Consider the following 20,303-nt stretch of genomic DNA (forward strand, 5'->3'; position numbering starts at 1 on the left):
CAAGCATTCAGGAATTACACTTAGAGGAAAAGGAAATAAAAGAAGAAAGGAAAAGTCCTAAACTAAACCTATACTAAACTATCTACTTCATCTTCTGCTTCTTTCTTCTAGTTCATCAACCTGCAAAACAAGAAACAACAAATAGGAAAAACTTGATTAAGGTTAAAATGTAGCATTCCCCTTAGGGAAATGCCTTTGCTGTAGGAGCTAGCACTTAGGAGTTTGGAAACATTAGTCAAACCCCAATCAGATTAAGTTGATAAAAGAAACATTAGAAGAGAGCCAACACTGCATAAATGGAGGCAATGAAATAGTAACCAGCAAGGCCAAAAAGAATAGGTTCAATTGGCAGTAAGGAATAACCCAATAGAGAAGTAAAGCTAGCAAAGTATAGATCAAAGCTAGACCCAAAGATCAACTCAAATTAGCACTAACTCCATGATTAGGGGATCCCTCGATTAAGCTTGGGTTAGTTTTCAGATGAAATCCAACTAACCCACTACTAACCAACTAACCCAGAGGTAGGGTTTGAAGTAGGGATTGTCCTCAGGCAACCTAGTAGTGCTAGGACTATTGCATCATTGGATCAAGTAGTGCAGCATCTGCTGTTAAGTAACGGTGAGAGCCTCAGGACACCATCATTGTCATGGCAAGATTAAGGAGCACCTGTTCTTATCAGTGAGAGTGTGTGAGAGAGAAAGAAAGTGAAGACACCAGTGTAGCATCTTTTCAAATCAGATTTAAGAGAGAAGGAATTGGCAAGGAAAGATACAGTCCATAACCTGCAAGAATAAATAGGCCATTGATAGCACATTTACTAAACATCTGTCGTAAGCAGAAGTGCAGAAAACATACACCCACTTACCCATGGGTACTATTTTGTATATAGGTACACAAGCACAACACATGGACCTGGTATAGATAGGAGTATAAGCATGCATCTAAATCATCTGAAACATCTGAAATAGCTAAAGCAAAGAAAGAGTTAACACTACATGCAACCATGAGGACTATATCCTGTACAATATAGAAGTAAACCACCAGTAGATGATGTACTAAACCATACAAGAAATACCAATACATGGTATTTAGATAAAGACTAGTATATATCAAACACACATACCATCTTGAAAGAGAAACTGTAATTTTATACTACTACAGGAGCAAATCATGAACTACACAGAGTAATTGCAGTAAAGAGATGAATCAGTATATGTTGATCAACAAGAACGTTACAGCTATATAAAAATGAAAGACTATATCCTTTATAAGATAACAAAGAAACAGTAGCACTTGTACATATGAATAAATAGAACCAGCAGCCAACTAATAAAGAAACTAGCATGTGCTATATGACAGGAACAATAACATCTATAAGACCAAGATAACTGCAGTGATAGACCAACAGTAGCATAGAATTTCTTATAATCAGTCCATAGACATGAACTAGAACTAGAATATGAACATGTAAAGCAGCAGGAACATAAGTAGAACAAAGTCCACATTGCCAAATCTATAAAGATAGCACAGTAATCAATTGAGCTAATAATAGGCGAGCCAACCTTCACCAAGCACTAACAGGACTCGCGGAGCAGCATCAAATCGACAATGACATGCCCGAAGAGAGTAGTACGAGTAGGGGAGCAGAGGGATTGAGGAGCTTACCATAAGCAACGCCACCACCATGGTTGCGGTGTGGCCAAATCACCGCCGTCGCACGGTGGTAGGCGATAAGGTAGTCAAGGCTGACGGATCTGGGGCAGTAGCACCACAGGCAAAACCCAGGAGGCGCTGGTGCACAAGGAGGCACAAGAGGTGGCGTAGGCGACTAGATCCACGAGCAAGAGCACGCCGACGATAAACCTCTCCCCACCACCGAAACCCTAGAGAGGGAGAACTGATGGGGGCGACCACGGGCGGCAGGGAGAAGCGAATCGAATGAGTGGAGGAGGTAGAGCGGCTCAACGGGGAGCCCTGGGTAGCTAGCTCAGCGACAGAGCTCGCCGGAGTAGGCTGGAATCGGCCGGCGACCGAGGCGGCGATGTGATGCGACGAAAGAGAGAAGGGGATCGAGAGATAGGGGCTCGGGATCGAGAGAGAGAGAGGGGCTGGGGATCGAGAGAGAGGGGCTCGGGAGCTCGCCGGTGCCTGACCCGCCGCCCGCTGGCCTCGTCGTCGCCGGAGGTGAGGTGGCGGCCGAAACCCTAGCTAGCACGGGTGACGATGGAGGGCGGGAGCGCCGATTCTGGACGGAGGGGAAGGAGGCGTGGAGCTTGGGGAGCTCGGGGGGAGTGCTTCCCGTCGCCGGAGCTCACCGGAATAGGCCGGCGTGGGTGGTGGCGGCGGCGAGGGAGAGGGGTTCGTGGGGAAGAGGAGCGAGGTCGCGAGACAGAGAGGGAGGAGGCATTCAGTGGAGTTGGGTGGGCTCTATCTCGTGGGCTCTTTTTTTCTCCTTTTCTCTAGATGGATGGATGGATGGCTGGATGGATGTGGGGTGGAGAGCTAGATGGATGGATATGCGTCAGGTCATCGATCCGTGGCACAAATGTTTCCACCAATAGGAATCAAGCTCATGCAATTGTGTTCTCCCTTTTGTTTTTCTTCTAATTTTTTTTACTCTCTTGGACCGCTGAAGGAGGGCAAGTGCTAACCGCGTCCACGCCGGTGAAGGGTCTAGCGTCCTCTGGCCTCGCCGCCATCGAAGCAGCGCTAGAGGTGGAGGCCACCGAAACCATAGCCACGAGGTAGGGTTGTGGGTGGACGGAAGGAGCGGATCCTGACGCATGGATGGACGCGGCAGGACGAGGTCCGGCGGACCCGGCTGCCGGCGATCTATGAGGGGAGAGGAGGATCACAGCGGCATGCCAGATCCAGCCACTTGTAAATTGCACCATCTTCGAGTTAGTATCTGGCTATCGAGAGGGAACGTGTCCGGTTTATGAAGGAAGTGTGTTGCCCGTTGCTCCATTGACCTTGAAACTTCTCGTGCTCTTAAAGGGGGGCATTTCATGACACGTTCCCGGACATGGCATTTTCTGGGACCGCCTGGAATATTTGAGACATTTACTGCATCTGTAGGGCTTTAATGTGGAAAATTGCAGATCTGCATGGCGGCCACCTAAAATGATGTCAATAAGTGGTTTGTAAATCATATATGATGTCTTTGCAGTATGCGTAGGCCTAATGCAACCAAAGGAGGAGGAGCCATACCACTGGGGGCATGTCAGATCTAGCCATAAAAATCCACGGAAAATCATACGATGCCGAAAATCCTCGGGACCTGGCACGGTGTCGTCATATGGACCTTGTAAGGTGTGGTAAAAATTTGAGCGCGTTTTGCAGAAGTCTGACCGGCGGCCACTTGTAAACTGCACCGTCTTTGAGTTAGTATCTTGCTATAGAGAGATAATGTTTCATTTTGTGAAGGAACTGCGCTGCCCGTTGCTCCGTTGACCTTGAAAATTTTCATGCTCTCAAAGGGGGCCATTTCATGACACGTGCCAGGACATGGCATTTTTCGGGCACGCCTGGAATATTTGAGACATTTACTGCATCCGTAGGGTTTCAATGTGGGAAATCACATATCTGCACAACGGCCACCTGAAATGATGTCCATAAGTGGTTTGTAAAATCATATATGATGTCTTTGCAGTATGCATCGGCCTAGTGCAACCAAAGGAGGAGCAACCCCACCACGGGGAGGGGCGAATGTACCTCGACGAGATGTCAGATCTAGCCGTAAAAATACACGAAAAATCATACGATGCCGGAAATCCTCGGGACCTGGCACGATGTCGTCATATGGCCCTTGTAAGGTGTGGTAAAAATTTGAGCGCGTTGCGCAGAAGTCTGACCGGCGACCACTTGTAAATTGCACCATCTTCGAGTTAGTATCTTGCTATAGAGAGGGAATGTTTCGGTTTGTGAAGGAACTGCGCTGCCTGTTGCTCCGTTGACCTAAAAAATTCTCATGCTCTCAAAGGGGGCCATTTCATGACACGTGCCAGGACATGGCATTTTTCGGGCCTGCGTGGATTATTTGAGACATTTACTACATCCGTAGGGTTTCAATGCGGGGAATTGCAGATCTGCACGACGGCCACCTGAAATGATGTCCAAAAGTGGTTTGTAAAATCATATATGATGTCTTGCAGCATGCATAGGCCTAGTGCAACCAAAGAAGGAGGAGCCCCACAACCGGGGGGGGGGGGCGAATGTACCCTGGTGGCATCCCAGATCAAGCCATAAAAATCTGTGGAAAATCATACGATGCCGGAAATCCTCGGGACCCGGCACAGTGTCTTCATATGCCCCTTGTAGGGTGTGGTAAAAGTTTGAGCGCGTTTCGCAGAAGCCTGACCGGAGGCCGCTTGTAAACTGCAGCATCTCCGAGTTAGTATCTAGCTATCGAGAGAGAACGTGTCTGGTTTGTGAATGAAATGTGCTACCCGTTCCTCCATTGGCTATTTCAACCCTCCATCGCACTTGTATACATATATTAAGACACAATGCAAGTTTGGGTACCATTGATACCCCCAAGGCCCCCGACCGACCTAATCCTAGCCCGGTTGACCCGAAGATCTAGGCCTTTGACTTTCACCGGACGACCTTTGACTAATGTACTTTCCCACCTGGTTGTGATAGGTCAGCCCATAGGAACATTTCAAAACAAGGTCTGGGCCCAACACACCAGCGGACCCCCTCATGTCGACCCGATGCGGCCATTCCCCCCTGCAAGTGCCGGCGGCAGCGCCTTTTGTGAAGGGGGTCACACTCTGGAGCCGCATGTCATTTGTTTGCACCTGGCAGCACACTTCCAGACATGTAAGAGGACCTGGCGCAAGATTTGATGGCATAGCTAGCCCCCAAAGGCCCCCGACCACACTCGTAGACATGCGAAGAACAATCCATGGTGGGGGATTTTTTCACATACTCCTGCATCTTACAAAAATATAAGAAATTGCCACACATATTATATCATATGTGTCTGCACTGTGTAAAAATCTCATGAATTGATTACGCTCCAAGTGTTCAGGAATATTCATGCAACGCCAAAACCACAGAAGGAGTATCAATGGTACCCAAGGGCGAATGTACCTTGGTGGCATGCCAGATCAAGCCATAAAAATCTATGGAAAATCATACGATGCCGGAAATCCTCGGGACCCGGCACAGTGTCTTCATATGCCCCTTGTAGGGTGTGGTAAAAGTTTGAGCGCGTTTCGCAGAAGCCTGACCGGAGGCCGCTTGTAAACTGCAGCATCTCCGAGTTAGTATCTAGCTATCGAGAGAGAACGTGTCTGGTTTGTTAATGAAATGTGTTACCCGTTCCTCCATTGGCTATTTCAACCCTCCATCGCACTTGTATACATATATTAAGACACAATGCAAGTTTGGGTACCATTGATACCCCCAAGGCCCCCGACCGACCTAATCCTAGCCCGGTTGACCCGAAGATCTAGGCCTTTGACTTTCACCGGACGGCCTTTGACCAACGTACTTTTCCACCTGGTTGTGATAGGTCAGCCCATAGGAACATTTCAAACAAGGTCTGGGCCCAACACACCAGCGGACCCCCCTTGTGTCGACCCGATGCGGCCATTCCCCCCCTGCAAGTGCTGACGGCAGCGCCTTTCGTGAAGGGGGTCACACTCCGGAGCCGCATGTCGTTTGTTTGCACCTGACAGCACACTTCCAGACATGTAAGAGGACCTGGCGCAAGATTTGATGGCATAGCTAGCCCCCAAAGGCCCCCGACCACACTCGTAGACATGCAAAGAACAATCCATGGTGGGGGATTTTTTCACATACTCCTGCATCTTACAAAAATATAAGAAATTGCCACACATATTATACCATATGTGTCTGCACTGTGTAAAAATCTCATGAATTAATTACGCTCCAAGTGTTCAGGAATATTCATGCAACGCCAAAACCGCAGAAGGATTACATCGATTGCATCGCCGTTCATGAGGGCGAACCTCACATCGGAGCCGCGTATTGCCTCTTTAGACATGGCACCACATCTTTCGGCATGTATGAGGACTCGGTCAGCCGAACCGGTCCCCGGTCAGCTGAACCCTGGACAAGTTGACCCGGAAATCTACGCCTTTGACTTTCACCGGACGAGCTTTGACCAATGGACGTTTTCACCTGGTTGTGATAGGTCGGCCCATAGGAACACTTGAGAACAAGGTCTGGGACAAACCCACCATAAGATTCCCTTCGTGTCAACCCGACATGGCCGTTTCCTCCCTCCAAGTGACAGCGGCATCGGCGTCCATGAAGGGTCACACTCCTGAGCCAGTTGCCTTTGCACCCGCCACCACAGTCCTTGAAACAATCTGATGAAGCAAACATGATTTAAGTTTGTTCAAATTTGAAACATAGTATAACACATAATCCTTTCAAGATTTTGATAAAAAACCATATAAATTTTGTCAAAATCAATCCAAGTATCAATTACTTATGATTTTAATAAAGCAGAAGGACCTACATGCAAAAGTACAGGAGGCCACATTTCTAACATACTCAAAAACAAAAACAAACTGGATATTCATAATCTATGGAAAATTCTACCCTAAATCGATGTATAATTTGTGTATGGTTAAGTTTAGATAAGTTAGATTTAAATTAAACAAAATTTAACTTAAAAATAAAAATAATTTAAAATAAAAACAAATAATATCTATGCCTACGGCCATGCCGTATGCATAGTTCTCGGCCAGGGGCTGCCAGGAGGCGCCACGTGGCGGGGCTATGCCTACAGCAAGGTCGTAGGCATAGATGGAAAACTATGCCTACGGCTTTGCCGTCGGCATAGCTCTGCCACGTGGCAGCTACTAGTAAAAAAATATAGATAATATCTATGCCGACGGCCGCCGTCAGGGCCGTCGACATAGATTTGACGGCGTTAGCCCGCCGTTTGCCCCTGGGCCACCAGGGCCACATCTATGTCGACGGCCTAACTATGCCTACGGCCACCGCAGGCATAGATCGATATATGCCGACAGCCTAACTATGCCTACGGCTGCCGTAGGCATAGATGAAGGTATGCCGACGGCTTTTCCCAGGCCGTCTGCGTAGCTCGAGTTATGCCGACGGCCCCGACAAAAAGCCGTCGGCATAGATAAGGCCGTAGGCATATAGGGTTATTCCGGTAGTGCATCTAGTTGATTTGGACATGCGGAATGGATAAGTGCCCCCCACAAGCATCAGGTCCACCACCACTTCTCGAGTAGGTTAGCTGATGCCAGCCCTAGAGACCTATTCGGAGGATATGAAGAAGTATGATTACCGCGTTCATGTCTACCCGACTAATCTTTGGTATGGAGCAATCATGTGTTCAAAAAGGCGCCTTTTGTTGTTATGTGAAAAATTGTCTTTCATTGTACCTTCGCAAAAGGATTTTCGTAACCAACATTCGCTGGGAGGGTATGGCAAATAGAATGATTTTCATGGCAATTGTGTGCTGTTCACGGATGGAAATTTTCGTTAGTGAGGATGGCAAATCCGCCTAGTTCAGTTTTTCCCAGGATCTGTCGTGCTTCCTGAGGAAATTTGTCTTCCTCGTGACGACATAAATTGCCATAAAACGTTCGTTTCGCCATGCCCACCCAGGGAACTTCATGACAATAACATTTCCCTCACAAATCATCCTCGTGCCAGTTGTATAGTATGTTTTGTCGTGTTGCCAAAATTAAGAAGATTTGGCAATGATAACAGAGTCAGCTAGATCAAAGTTTGCCCATCTCTTTGACAATGTAACTATGTAGCTGAGCCGCACATTACTATGTGCGACAGAATACAGAGTATACCTTGCTTAACCAATCTTTTCTTTCCTCCTCGTTTCCTTTGGTATTTGGCAGTTTCGCGTCTTCTCTAAGCGTCATTGCTTTTATCTAGTGTTTCTTATGTACAACCGCCATCTCTTGTTTCATGCGTAGAAGTTGGATCTCTTATTCAACTGCCCTCTTTTCATGCTTCTCCATCGTCATTTGCCTGTTGATGTTTTGCTTCTTATTGTAGACCTTCTAAAACTCTTCCAGTGTCTGACCTGTGCAGAGGGCATCAAATGCATTATATCATATCTTGGCGATGCCCGCGCCAAACATGATCCAGAGCCTTAGGAATCATCTCCTCAAGTGCCCATAAATGAGGAGGTGAAGGAGGTGGCCTTATTCAAAGCATTTTGATGCTTTGTTCTTTATTACAGATTGTCGCCAACGCCGATCCATCGAAAAAATAAGCAGCTCCAGTAATCCTTCAACAATCATATTTATTATCAGGTTGTGCTTATGTAAGAGAGGTCATACAGTTTCATGACAATAGGACCACATTGCAAAATTAGGCCAAAATCATTATTTGACCCTTTGAGGCAACTTAAGCACAAAATGAGCCTCACTAGAAATTTTAGCACGATCAGATCCTTCTTTAGAGAACCCAAAGTACTCGGCGTTGTTGGTCACTAAGAAACACTGAAGTTCATGGTGTTTCATCTTTTGGCAACACCATAGTATCTGGCGTTTCTCCCCGTACAGTGGTTGCCGATGGTGGCTCCCCGGTGTTGCATAGTGTAGCAGAAATGTCAAAATGTTGGTCGTTTCTACAAAAGGGTCAGGTCGTCCTAAAGTTTTCAACGAGATTTATTTCGGGCTAAATTTACCAAAAGATCAAAACAGTGATTTTGGCCGTAAAATAACAATGTCCGATAAAGTTGGTGAAAAAATTGGTGCGTATACAGAGTCCAAGTATGTACAAAAGTGTGTTTGTTGCATCATTCTTTTTTTTGAGGGATTGTTGCATCATTCTAGTACTACTTGCCTACAACTGTAGAGGGAGAGAAGAGGGATCTCGAATTCTTCGATAGAGACAGAGGCTTTGCAAACAGAGAATAAAAATACGCCAAAAAAAAGGAGGAGGAGGACGAGAGGCAATGTGAAAGGCAAGTGTGTGGTTAGTGCAGAGCATCGTCCGTTGGTGTAGTCTGTAGCGTGCTGAGCGAGTGACAGTCCACGTCGATTTGGGTGGTCCACGACGGGTCGACGTGGGTTTGCCGCGACGTCAAAGGCAGCGTCTTTCTCCTCGGCCGTTCCGTTGGGACCGGACTCCGACATGGCTGCAGTTTTAGGGCCTCTTTGATTCATAGGATTGTCAAAATGAAGGAATAGGAAAAATGCAGGAATAGGATGGCATGTCCTATAGTATCCTACAAGATTTGAAAGAATGTTTGATAGCATGGGAAAAACAAAGAAATTCTAGAAAGAGTTTTGAGTGGATGAAAATTTTTCTCCAAAATATAGTACAAATGGATCCTATGGAAAAATTCCTAAGGATGCCAATCCTACGAATCAAACGAGCATCACAGAAAAAATTCTTAAGAGTTCAAATCCTTCAAAAATCCTACGCAATTCCTTTGAATCAAAGGAGCCCTTAGCGTCTTCAAATACTTCAACGGAAAGAGTTTCTGACATTTTGACGTGGACCGCGGAATAAAATTAAAACTATCCATACGTCGGGGAGAGCTGTCTCCGATCTGTCAGCGTCGCTTTCACCGGCGAGAGCGAGTCACCTACAGCCCGAAGCACATCGGCTAGTAGTAGTACGCACCGTTGGATTCGTTTCTAAGATGGACCCAATGATGGGAACACTTCAAATCGAATTCTTTTTCCGGTGTTCTTTTTCCGACAACATGATTCTCATTCTTTTGGTGGCCTAGTAGAAAAACGTGTATGTGATAGCGCCTATGCTTGGCAGCCGGGGTAGACAGCTTGCATGATCCTACCAAGGTTTTCGTTTTGCTGTGACAGTGAGATGCTAGCGAGGTTTATGATTCCCGTTCTTTTTGTGTCCTAGTAACTATCCATGCGGATCATTTTCTTACTTTTACCTCTTTATCCTTTCAATAATACTACACTTACGGACTGAATTGCACGGAAGAATGCTACAGGCTGATGTGTAGGGCAGAGGTTCCCTGATTTTTCTCTGTGGGCCCTCCATGATTTTCGTCTGGGCTAAGCAAACGCTGCCACATCTGTCCGTAAGCGCTGGACTGTCACCATGTCTGTAAGTGTAGCATTATTGTTATCCTTTTTACACCCCTGCACTTATACGATTTTTTTTCTTACCACTATAAGTTTTTTTTTGCGAGGAAAAATCAACCTACCACCTACCACTATAAGTTACCCTCTTTGTACAGGATATTTGAAGTTTCATGTTTTTAGGGTTCTTCTTTTTCATATTCAACATCTTCCAAGCTACTCCCTCCGTTCCAAAATAGATGACCCAACTTTGTACCAAGTTAGTACAAAGTTGGGTCATCTATTTTGGAACGGAGGGAGTACCTTCTATGTAAACATGTGTGTTCAAGGTTCCAAAAAATATTGGTACCATAAACCTTATTCCTATGGAACTATACAATGTAACATGCCGCCGCTTTACACTTCAAAGAAGATGATTGCTCTTGGTTCAGTCACTTTTTCCGAGTTGCTATCCTGATGCTCATGACTGAGCTTAATGTGTTCAAGTGTCGAGAGAGCATAAGTTTTCTTTAGACAAAGAGTAGAGAGTACAAGTTGGTTGCTCATGAGTTAGCTACTTTAGCTGTGCGGATCGTCTCTATGGTGTGGCAATTGGCGGCTCGGGTCTACATTGTTGAGCTTCGAAAAGAGGATTTGCAAACACATTGTATTTAAGCAATAAAGCTCCATTGTTCTCCACAAAGATAAAACCTAACTATTTTCTATTTTCCAGATATAATACAAGTAGTAGAATATGTTCAGCTCGCCACTCGGTCCACAATAGTTCATTTAAAGAAGCCAATCGGCAAAGGAGGCTGCTAGCCCGCTACATCGTTTTGTTATTAAAAAGAACTCAAATTCGCATCCATGAGGACTTGGGTGGTTGGGTAGTACATCATATTCCCTAATCAAGTGAGCTAGGATCACTTCCTTCCATGGTAGTTCCTTAGGTAGCATCTCCCGCTAGTCGGATTATTTACCTCTTTTTCATTGTTTTTGATATAGCTTACCACTCATGCCAAGTGGTGGATTATTTACCTCTTTCTCTATGCAAAATACGAAATGGGTCGAGTTGCTCAAAATGGAGATACTATATAATACTATTGATTTATTGAACATCCACACAAATGATCTTATAATCTCATTGCGTAAATATATCGGTCGGACAAACAACTGATATTTATTCATAATTCCATACAAATACTCTCTTTGTTCTTAAATATAAGTCTTTCTAGATATTTCATTATAGACTACATACAGATGTATATAAACGTAATTTAGAGTGTAGATTCACTCATTTTGCTCTGTAACATATTAAAATCTCTAGAAAGACTTATATTTAAAAACAGATGGAGTACCATTTTTGTGTTTTCGTGCCTAATGTACTACCATATACCATTGCTAAAAATCTGAGTAAAAAGCTTTACTTTCATTAAATAAGGTGAGATCGCCCTCTCAAGGAAAACGATGTGGATGTCGTCGTTGCCTGCCTCGAAACCCAGAGATTGGGTTTTCACCCAAGAAACCAGGCTATTCGCAGAGTTTCCAGGATTACCTGGAAGGAAACAATGCCCAAAGACTTTGCCACCACCGGCCTCGGCCCAAGGTTGGGTTAACACTTTTAGCCCACAACCCCTGCTCTTGAAGAAAAAGGGCCCAGAAATCTAGAAGACCTAATCAGAGCATTGAGTTTGTCGGAGTTGAGCAAGTTGGGCACCTTCGTGATCGACCACTGATCACGATGACATGGCATCCCTTAGCCGCAACTCATGTTGTGAAGAGCACACCATCTTGCTTGTTGAACCTAATCTACGTGCGAGTCACCAGATACACCGTGCCCATTGGCCATGACAACACGTGCTGGGGGATTACAAATTTACTCAAAGTCAATCATGTTTGTCTTGACAACCCCACTCAAGATAATTGTTTGGACCGAAGCCCTAATGGCCGCATACTTCATTACATATCAAATCTACTTCCATCATTCTACTTATAGAGGGTGGCCCTAGAATGGTGTCAACGGTACACGGGTGCGGATATGAGGCACAAACAATATCATTAAGATGGAGGGCGAAAAAGAAATACTTTCAAGTTTTCAATGATAACACCATGTTGCTATGGATGAGGGGGATTTGAGGGCATCCTAGAAAGGGAATAAATATTTACCCACGCGCCTTCCTTTTTTGAAGGGCATTAACCATGTGCCTTTTGGTGTACATGGCTAGGGTGCTACCCTGTACTTGTCCTCCTATATCAACGCAATGATACACTCTAAAGCATGGTGTACGTGGCTAGGGTGCTACCCTGTACTTGCCCTCCTCTATGAATGCCAATGATACGCTCTCAAGCGTATTTAAAAAATTAGATATTTGACCATCCTTTTCCTTGAATATTGACACTTTGCCCCTCACTAACATTATCATTTGCCCCTATTTTCTTTACACTTTGACAATCTGCTCTCTGTGCCTTAAAAAAAAGACAATATGCTCTCTTACAGCTGGGCCCCTGTGAAAGTCGATCCTACCCCTGTCTCATTTCATCTCGTCTTCCTCCCCGATCCCCTCTCTCCGCTGGATTCCCCTCCGTCCATCCCAGCGGCGCTCGCCACGTGCCGGGACACGCGTGGAGGGGCCTCCCCTTCTCCCTCCCTCCTGCTGCCCTCAGATCACGGCCGCAGCAGAAGCGATGGCCGCCGCCGTCTTCCGGCCTCCTCCGCGCGAGGCGAGGAGGTGGAGGAGAATACCGCACGAACAACCGGAGCGGCCGGTGCCACCGCGACCCCGGCGACGGATATCGACACGGAGGGACGTCCCCCGCGACCCCGCCGCATCCTAGACTCCGGGTTCCTGCCCCCGGCCACCTCCATGTCCCTCGCCGGCTTCAGATCGGCCCCGAAGAAGCAACGGGCCTGCGATTCATTCCCATCGTCCCAGCCCCCATGCTCCGCCGTGGGCTGTGGCCAGCGAGGCGGCGAGATCCTCCTCCTCCGCTCGCCTGTCAGGCTGCCACGGCCCATCCCGTTTGCCGCTGTGCGCAGGTATTCTCCCCCTGCACGCGCTCGCGGCTTGATGAGTGATTGAAGGCCGAAGCAGCACCAAATTCTGTTTTTCTTATACTCTGTTTCAGCGTGTACATCTTGTTTGGTCTGTTTGTTTACAATGAAATAATCTGTCGGAATAGCAGCTTAACATCCTTTTGAGCTTAACCATGTTCTACTCAAGATGTATGCTTGAACAGAGTAAGATATTTTTGTTGGTTCACATACTGCCTGTCACACCATCTGATCCCATGCCAGTTTTTTTAGTGTAATGCATTCCTCTACCCTGGCTGATGGTGATGACTAGGATATGGGGATCCAATTAATACCTCTTGGCAATGCAGCAATGTTTCACCAGTACTTATTGGTGTAATTCGTTGGTTGTTCTCTCACCAAATGTTAGCTTGCAATCTATTGATCCTTTATTTGAGGTAGTAATACATACCAGTAGTAATTGGATTCCTGAATGGTTAATAGGTAAGTACTCCTAGATATTATGGTGATCCAGAGGAGGCGCAGTGATGTGCCTATCAAATGTTACGGTGAAGTCTGAACTCCAGGGTAGCAACTCTTTATTGAATACAAACTTGGCCAAATTTTCGATCCATTTTTATCGAATCCTTGCAATCTACAGTTGTGCTTATTGTTATGGGAGCTGGAGGGGTTCAATTGCCACTGGTTGCTACAAATATGGTTCTTCGAGGGCTTGCTTGTCTATAGTTTCTGCTTAGTAGTTAGTAGTATACGTTTAGTACACTGCTCTGGTAGTGTCAATGTGTCCTTGTTGCATTATACTAACAGTGAGGAAGTAATTGTTTTCGATCTATTCCTGTCCAGATAATACATTTAGTTTTCATGTCTTGTATTTGTTTTTTTAAGCCACGTTTGTTTTCAGGCATAGAGACGATACAAATTTTGAGTAGTAATACACTTCTGTCTAATGCGAGTATGTTATTTTTTTAGACCATCAGGAAGAAGATTGCCATGTGGCACGACATAGCAGTGCTGAGCAGGGTAGGGAGACAGCGGATGGAGCCAAGGGTAGCGCAGAGAAAGGACCGAGAGGGGGTCGGGAACACTTTGTTTCCCCGCATGAACGTAGATGTAAAAGACACACCTAATGGACGAAGGAAATCAAAGGGTATGGTTGCCGAGAGGAGGAAAGCAAGCAGAGTATATTTGCTTCTGTTATGAACTTGTGGTATCGTGCTCGGCATATACAATGGAATAGAACAACACTTCGACCAACGTCTCTACACATATCGCTTTGTTGATCCATATCAACGGCTACGGGGGGCTTACTAGTAAATGACCAATGTAGCTTTTCATTTGCCAGATACTTGTAAACTATTGATCCAGCTATGCAATCTGTTATCCAGCAAGACAAAAAGTGTTAGCCAAGTGATAGGGAGTGATGTACCACAGGAGAAAATCCCTTGAATTATGTTATCAATGTTTGTACATGGTGGATGTCAAGTCACAAAACTTATTCTCTCCTTTACATTTTGCAACAATGTAAGCTGAACCTTCCCTACTTTCTGAAATCAGTTCATAAATGTACATGATTTGATTTTGTTTTTCATATAGTTGGTTTATATATCTTCTAACAAAGGAACAAAGAGTAAAAACGAAGATGGTTTGTTGGTCCATCTCTGAATTCAAAAAGTGAAGCACAAACCCAAAACTGCCTTGTTAATATGTATACTCTTCAATCTTCATACAATCCTATTTATAATTCACAGACTCTGTTTTGTCCAAATAATGCAACAGAGGTAAAAAGGAAGAGAAAAAAAGTGAAATGGTCTTGTCCACTCACTCCAACGGCTAGGATCTAATCAAGCAGGTTCAGTTCAGTCCCAAGAATTTCCAGATGGCGGGAACCAGAGCTCGCTCTCGTCTAGCTTCATCAGGTCCTGCAGGCCGTCCCAGAGCTGATCCCCTGTTTCCTGCCCGCCGTTCCGCGGGACCCGGACATCGACTTCCGCGCTGCTGGGCGAGGGCGAGCACGTGTCGGACTTGGCCGGGGCGGCATTGCCATCGCCCAGCTGCTGCTGCTGCTGCTGCTCGGGGAAGGGGAAGTTGAGCTTGGCGCGCGGGCCGCGGAACTCGACGGCGGCGCGGTCGTAGGCCCTGGCGGCGTCCTCGGCGGTGTCGAAGGTCCCGAGCCACACCCGCACGGCGCGGCGCGGGTCGCGGATCTCCGCCGCCCACTTGCCCCACGGCCGCTGCCTGACGCCCCGGTACTTGTTCTTCTTATTCCTCCGCCTCCGCTGCGGCCCGCCCGCGGTCACCGCCGCCGGTGCCGACTTCGGCGCGTCCAATGCCGCTGCGGTCGCCCCGGTGGCCTCCGCCGCGCCGAAGAACTCGCAGCCGAGGCAGCCGTCGACCCTGCACACCGGGCACACCTCCTTGCTCGCGGCGGCCGGGAAGAAGAAGTCCGGCGGCGGCGTGGTGTACCCGGAGATGACGTGCAGCAGCGCGGCGACCATGGCGCCGTGCTCCTGCTCCGGCGAGATCGCCCTTCCGGCAAACGGCGGCGGCTCGGCGGTGGCGGTGCTCGGCGACGGGTCGTCGAAGTGGCTGTGGAAGCGGATCATGTACTCGTGCCCCTGCCCCCCCGCCATCGCCGGCGAGACGCTGAAGGTCATGTGTGTTCTCGTGGTGTTGTTGGTGGTGGCGCTGACTTGAGGTTGAGAGGTGCTGGAGCGTGGTGGGTTCAGGTGGTTTGAAGTGAGCGGGAACAGGGGAGCCGGGGGCGAGGGTTATAAACGAGGCTGACGTCGCAGGGCACGCGGCGCGTGCAGAGCAGCCAGAGCGCTCGTCCCCTTTCTGCCTGTGGAAAATTCGCTTCCCTTTTTGTTGGATCGCACCGGTCGGGGACAGCTTGCCAGCTAAACAAATCCGCTGGTTAAGGCTAACGGGGTTCGCGTGCGAAACGTGCGCCTTTCGGGGCCTCACCCTCGGGTTTGGGTTGGTTGTGTTGGTTTATTTCCGGTGTTGCCCTCCCGCCCGGTACGGGACAGCCGACGGCGTCAGCGTGTGGGCGTGACGGGCCGGTGGGGTGAGGGTGACGCCGGTGGTGACGCGAGTGGAATCCTGGGAGACTGGGAGTGGGGTGCTGCCTGGACAGCAGACGACGGTGGGTCCGTCGGTCTTTCCGTTGAAAGGGTCAGAACGGGGTCAAGCGGACGGCTGGCTGGCTGGTTGGTTCAGGTGGTTTTGCTCCTCTGATGTGTCAAACTTTTTATGTTAGATCGTATTTATACAACAATAGATCAACATTTATGCCTTCAAATAAGTAGCATTAGATTTATGATAAAATATATTTTCGTCATATAACCGTTTGGTTTCACAAGCATTGATTTGTTTTTGCACAAACTTGGTCAAACTCTACCCCATCGCTCAAAATGAGTTGACTTCTAGCATTTCAGCGGACATTTAGTTCTGACCGGAGGTAATAGTATATGTTGGAAATATGAGCAATTTACATATAATTTTATTAACAGAAATACTAGATAAAACATTGGAAGTACCTCTATGCTCCCGAGCTCGGTGAACAGTAAAAAAATCATTTTTTTGGAGAAACATTGACAAAAGTTCTAAGTGCTTGCAATTTTTTTTCATGAAATCACATTCCTGTAAGGCGTGGCAAAAAAAAAATTCAGTGCTCCCAAATGCTTTTGAAAGTAGCATTTTCAGAATACCGTTTTTTCCCACGCTTTCTAGGAATGTGATTTCGAGAAGAATTTTTGCAAGCACTTAAAACTTTTGTCAATGTTTCACCCCAAAAAATTGGAATTTTTTGAATTTTTTTGATTTTGTTTCGATTTTACTGAGCTCGGGTGCAGAAACTCTGCATCCATAAAACATGACTATTATAGTAGAGATGAAACAAGTCATGTAATCTAGCCTCTTGCCTTGCACGAATGGGCTAAGTGGGCCTCTAGGATTTATTAGGAATTTCTAAAAATGTTATTGGGTTGGCCCGAAACTAGACTAAATTCCAGCAATATATACCAATATAGTAAAAAACATGGGTTATGTTTCGCACAATTATTCTATGCCATCTAACTTTTTTTCATCCTATATGGTTCAAAGTTGGACCACATGATCATCCACACATTGATTACGCTTTTAATTACCACCAGCATAAAAAGACTTGAGGATTGTTTTTCTTTCTTTCTTCTTGGCACAAGGTGCTTGAGGAGTAGTTTATCGTGACTTTGATGGCAATTATGTGCCCACTAGTGCAGTGGGGTTGTCGACTTGGTCGACGCATCTCGAGAGGGTTTGTGTTTGACGTAATACTGGGGCAAGGATATCTGCTGGCATGGAGACCATTTCATGCAAGCAGTTGCTCAGTGCAGCTTGGGTTATTGCAGGTTGGGCAGTGCCACATTATTTGTTTGGAATTGTGAATAACTCTCGGATGTATGTGCCCGAATTTATACATTGAGAACAATGGTGTGAATGTGATTAATGGATGATGGCAATGCTATCTCATGGGATAGGCAAGACTAGAGAGACTTGCACTCTGAGATAATAGCGTAAGTTCCCACCACCCTTCCTCTCTAATTTGACCAGAAACATTCTTCTTTCTTCATACTCATTACCAAATCTGATTGCTTACGAAATCCTAGATTAGTCCATTGTGCATAGTTGTGTAGTGCAACCTTTGTTTATTTGGTGAAAGAAATGGAGTGAGATTTTGACAAAAAAATATGGGTTCGTCCTATTAAATCTTGTAGAGAAACGAAGATATATTTCCCTTCCGTTTTCGTTGTCATTTGAGGGAAATTAGTCTCCCATGATGAAAGTACCAGTTTGTTACTGCAACCATACCATTTAACACTCAAAATGTGTGTATTCAGTTGACTAAGATGTGCTAATTATCTGGCATCTACACTTTCTGTACTAAAGATATTAGTACAATTGATTGACATATGAGATTCCTTGGCCGCTTGTTGAAACTCAATTCTTTTGCTTTGCTCGATAATAATTTAATATAAACCAAGAGTTGTATAAATTTCGAAAGGGAAACACATCGATGGTATAAGAAATTGTTCCAAGTAACAACCATCGGAATGATGGTTCTTTTTCTTTATGCTGGGAGTATGGGAGATTTATTAATTAAGCAATAATAGGGTTAAAAATGATAGTTTATTTTTTTGTGAATAAAAATGATGGTTGATGATAGCAACATTTTTTAGGATAATCATTTGCTTGGATGACCTCCATTCATGAATATATATTACCTTCAAGCTCCAATAGTCAAATTCCTACACTTCTTTCTTCCAATACATAAATAATTTTTTTGTTGCTTCTTAACATTTGGATTTTAAAAAGGGAGAGTGTATGCGCTTTACATCTTAAGGGAGAATTGATTCCTTAATAAGATCCAAGCCAAACTCCTATTTTTTGAAGTTTTTCTTTTAGGAAATGTCGTATCCTGATGACGCTTAGTTACTACTTTTAATATTGTCAGTTGGAAAATTTATGCATCTTCGCTTGGTAAGTATACAATGAAAGAAGATGAAATATTCATTTCCTAAAGATGAATTCTAGCACACAATTCATTATCACTTAGAGTCTCTTTTTGATGTTTCCTATGAATATTTGCAAAACAACAAGTATTGGTAACCAAGAAAAATAACTATTTCTTTCTTAAGTCTGTATCCATTGCTTCATACTACATCTGTTCATAAGAATATTTCTCAAAATATCCAGTTCTCCGAGCTAAACGTCATTGTGTTTTGACTCAATAACACCAGTCAACATGGTGGAATCTGATTGTTGTAATAGCAGTCAAACTGCAACAACATATAGATAGGAGCAGGAAATTTAGTTTAACCATAGAAGGTCTACAGATAAAAGATCATTTGGATAGTTCTGGAGAGCTAGCTCTTGCCACATATCATCTATCTCTATAGTTTTCAAGCACTAATAATTGTATCTTGATGCGTAAAACACTATTGATCTTCTTTGTTTCTTCTAATCTCTGACTTAGAAAATAAATTGAAGAAGGCAACACGTACTATGCTCTTTTTCCCATTCTAGTCAGTCACACTCAATATGTATTTGTGGCATTTATGTGTTGTTATTAAGAAACTTACCTTTTCAAATATTGTCATTTTTTATAGGCTTAACAATGAAACCCGTATAGTTTACTAGCACTACAATAATAGGTTACAGTAAGTGCCACTTATGCTGATTTCTCAAATTATGATACATTTTAGCTACATGACAATACAATTCTCCTTTCATGCATGTCTACATGGTTAGTTACATCATTTTCACTAGCTAAAGATAACTTTCTACTCATAGGAAACATTTTTAAAGCAAAAAAATATTTTCTTGAAGTCTGTATTCATTTTAATCCATCATAACTAAAACAGAACAATGATTGTCAATATCATATCAAATGTAGCTTTTGTTCTTTCTTACTTGAGGCTTTTCCAGTGCCCTCGAGCCTCAAGTACCATCACCCTGGCACCGTCGGCGTCGGACTCGGTGCTCCGGTCACGCCTCCATCTTACTTCACAAACGAAATCAACTAACCCAATTGAAATTCATGCAACTTACTTGCAACTAAATCTTTGAACTTGCGTCAGATCACTGAAAGAGCGATATGCAAGCGAGACGACCGGCAAAAATTAAGAGACCGCTAGTAGACAACCTTTATATATAGGTTTAAGTTATTGGTGGTGCCAGGTCAAAACCGCATGCCACTGGTAATTTGCCAAAAAAACCTCTTATGAGTGACATGCCCGCTAACGGGCACGGCAAGTTATGTGCAAATGGTACATTGTAATTTTTTTTATGGAAAAGGGTTTTATCTTACTCCCTCTGACCCATATTAATTGTCGCTGACTTGGTACAATTTTGTAATAAAGTTGCACTAAGTCAATGACAATTAATATGAATAGGAGGGAGTACAATATTTCACAAACCTTCCAGATACATGTTTATATTAAACATAGCGTACTGAATTTCAAAACGGGTATACTTCAAATATACCGTGACAAAAAGAGTAACCTTGCTAGTAAAAAGAAAAAAATATTGTGTACTACCTCCGTCCTGATTTATTGGTCTTCTTTGTATTTCTTGTAAAATTTGACCATGAATTTAACTAACAAAAATTTAATGCATGTCATAAAGAATACATCATTGGATTAATATTTGAGCATAGTTTTCAATGATACTGTTTTTTGTGACATGCATTAACAAAATTTTGCACACAATATAAG

At 44.8% G+C, this 20,303-nt stretch overlaps 2 protein-coding genes across 2 annotated transcripts; one reads left to right on the forward strand and one right to left on the reverse strand.

The window, feature by feature from the left end:
- The first annotated feature begins 12,502 nt into the window (after positions 1-12,502).
- On the forward strand, positions 12,503-14,707 carry LOC123046792 (uncharacterized). Its single transcript, XM_044470247.1, has 2 exons — positions 12,503-13,056; positions 14,020-14,707. The coding sequence occupies exons 1-2, from the start codon at positions 12,503-12,505 to the stop codon at positions 14,054-14,056; spliced, it is 591 nt and encodes a 196-aa protein (XP_044326182.1). The 3' UTR covers positions 14,057-14,707.
- Positions 14,708-14,722: 15 nt separating this feature from the next.
- Positions 14,723-15,786, reverse strand: LOC123065993 (ethylene-responsive transcription factor ERF109-like). Its single transcript, XM_044489173.1, has one exon. It carries the CDS (start codon positions 15,702-15,704, stop codon positions 14,907-14,909), a length of 798 nt encoding a protein of 265 aa, XP_044345108.1. The 5' UTR covers positions 15,705-15,786; the 3' UTR covers positions 14,723-14,906.
- Positions 15,787-20,303: the final 4,517 nt, after the last annotated feature.

Source organism: Triticum aestivum, chromosome 1A (genome assembly GCF_018294505.1).
Source record: "Triticum aestivum cultivar Chinese Spring chromosome 1A, IWGSC CS RefSeq v2.1, whole genome shotgun sequence".
NCBI lineage: Eukaryota > Viridiplantae > Streptophyta > Magnoliopsida > Poales > Poaceae > Triticum > Triticum aestivum.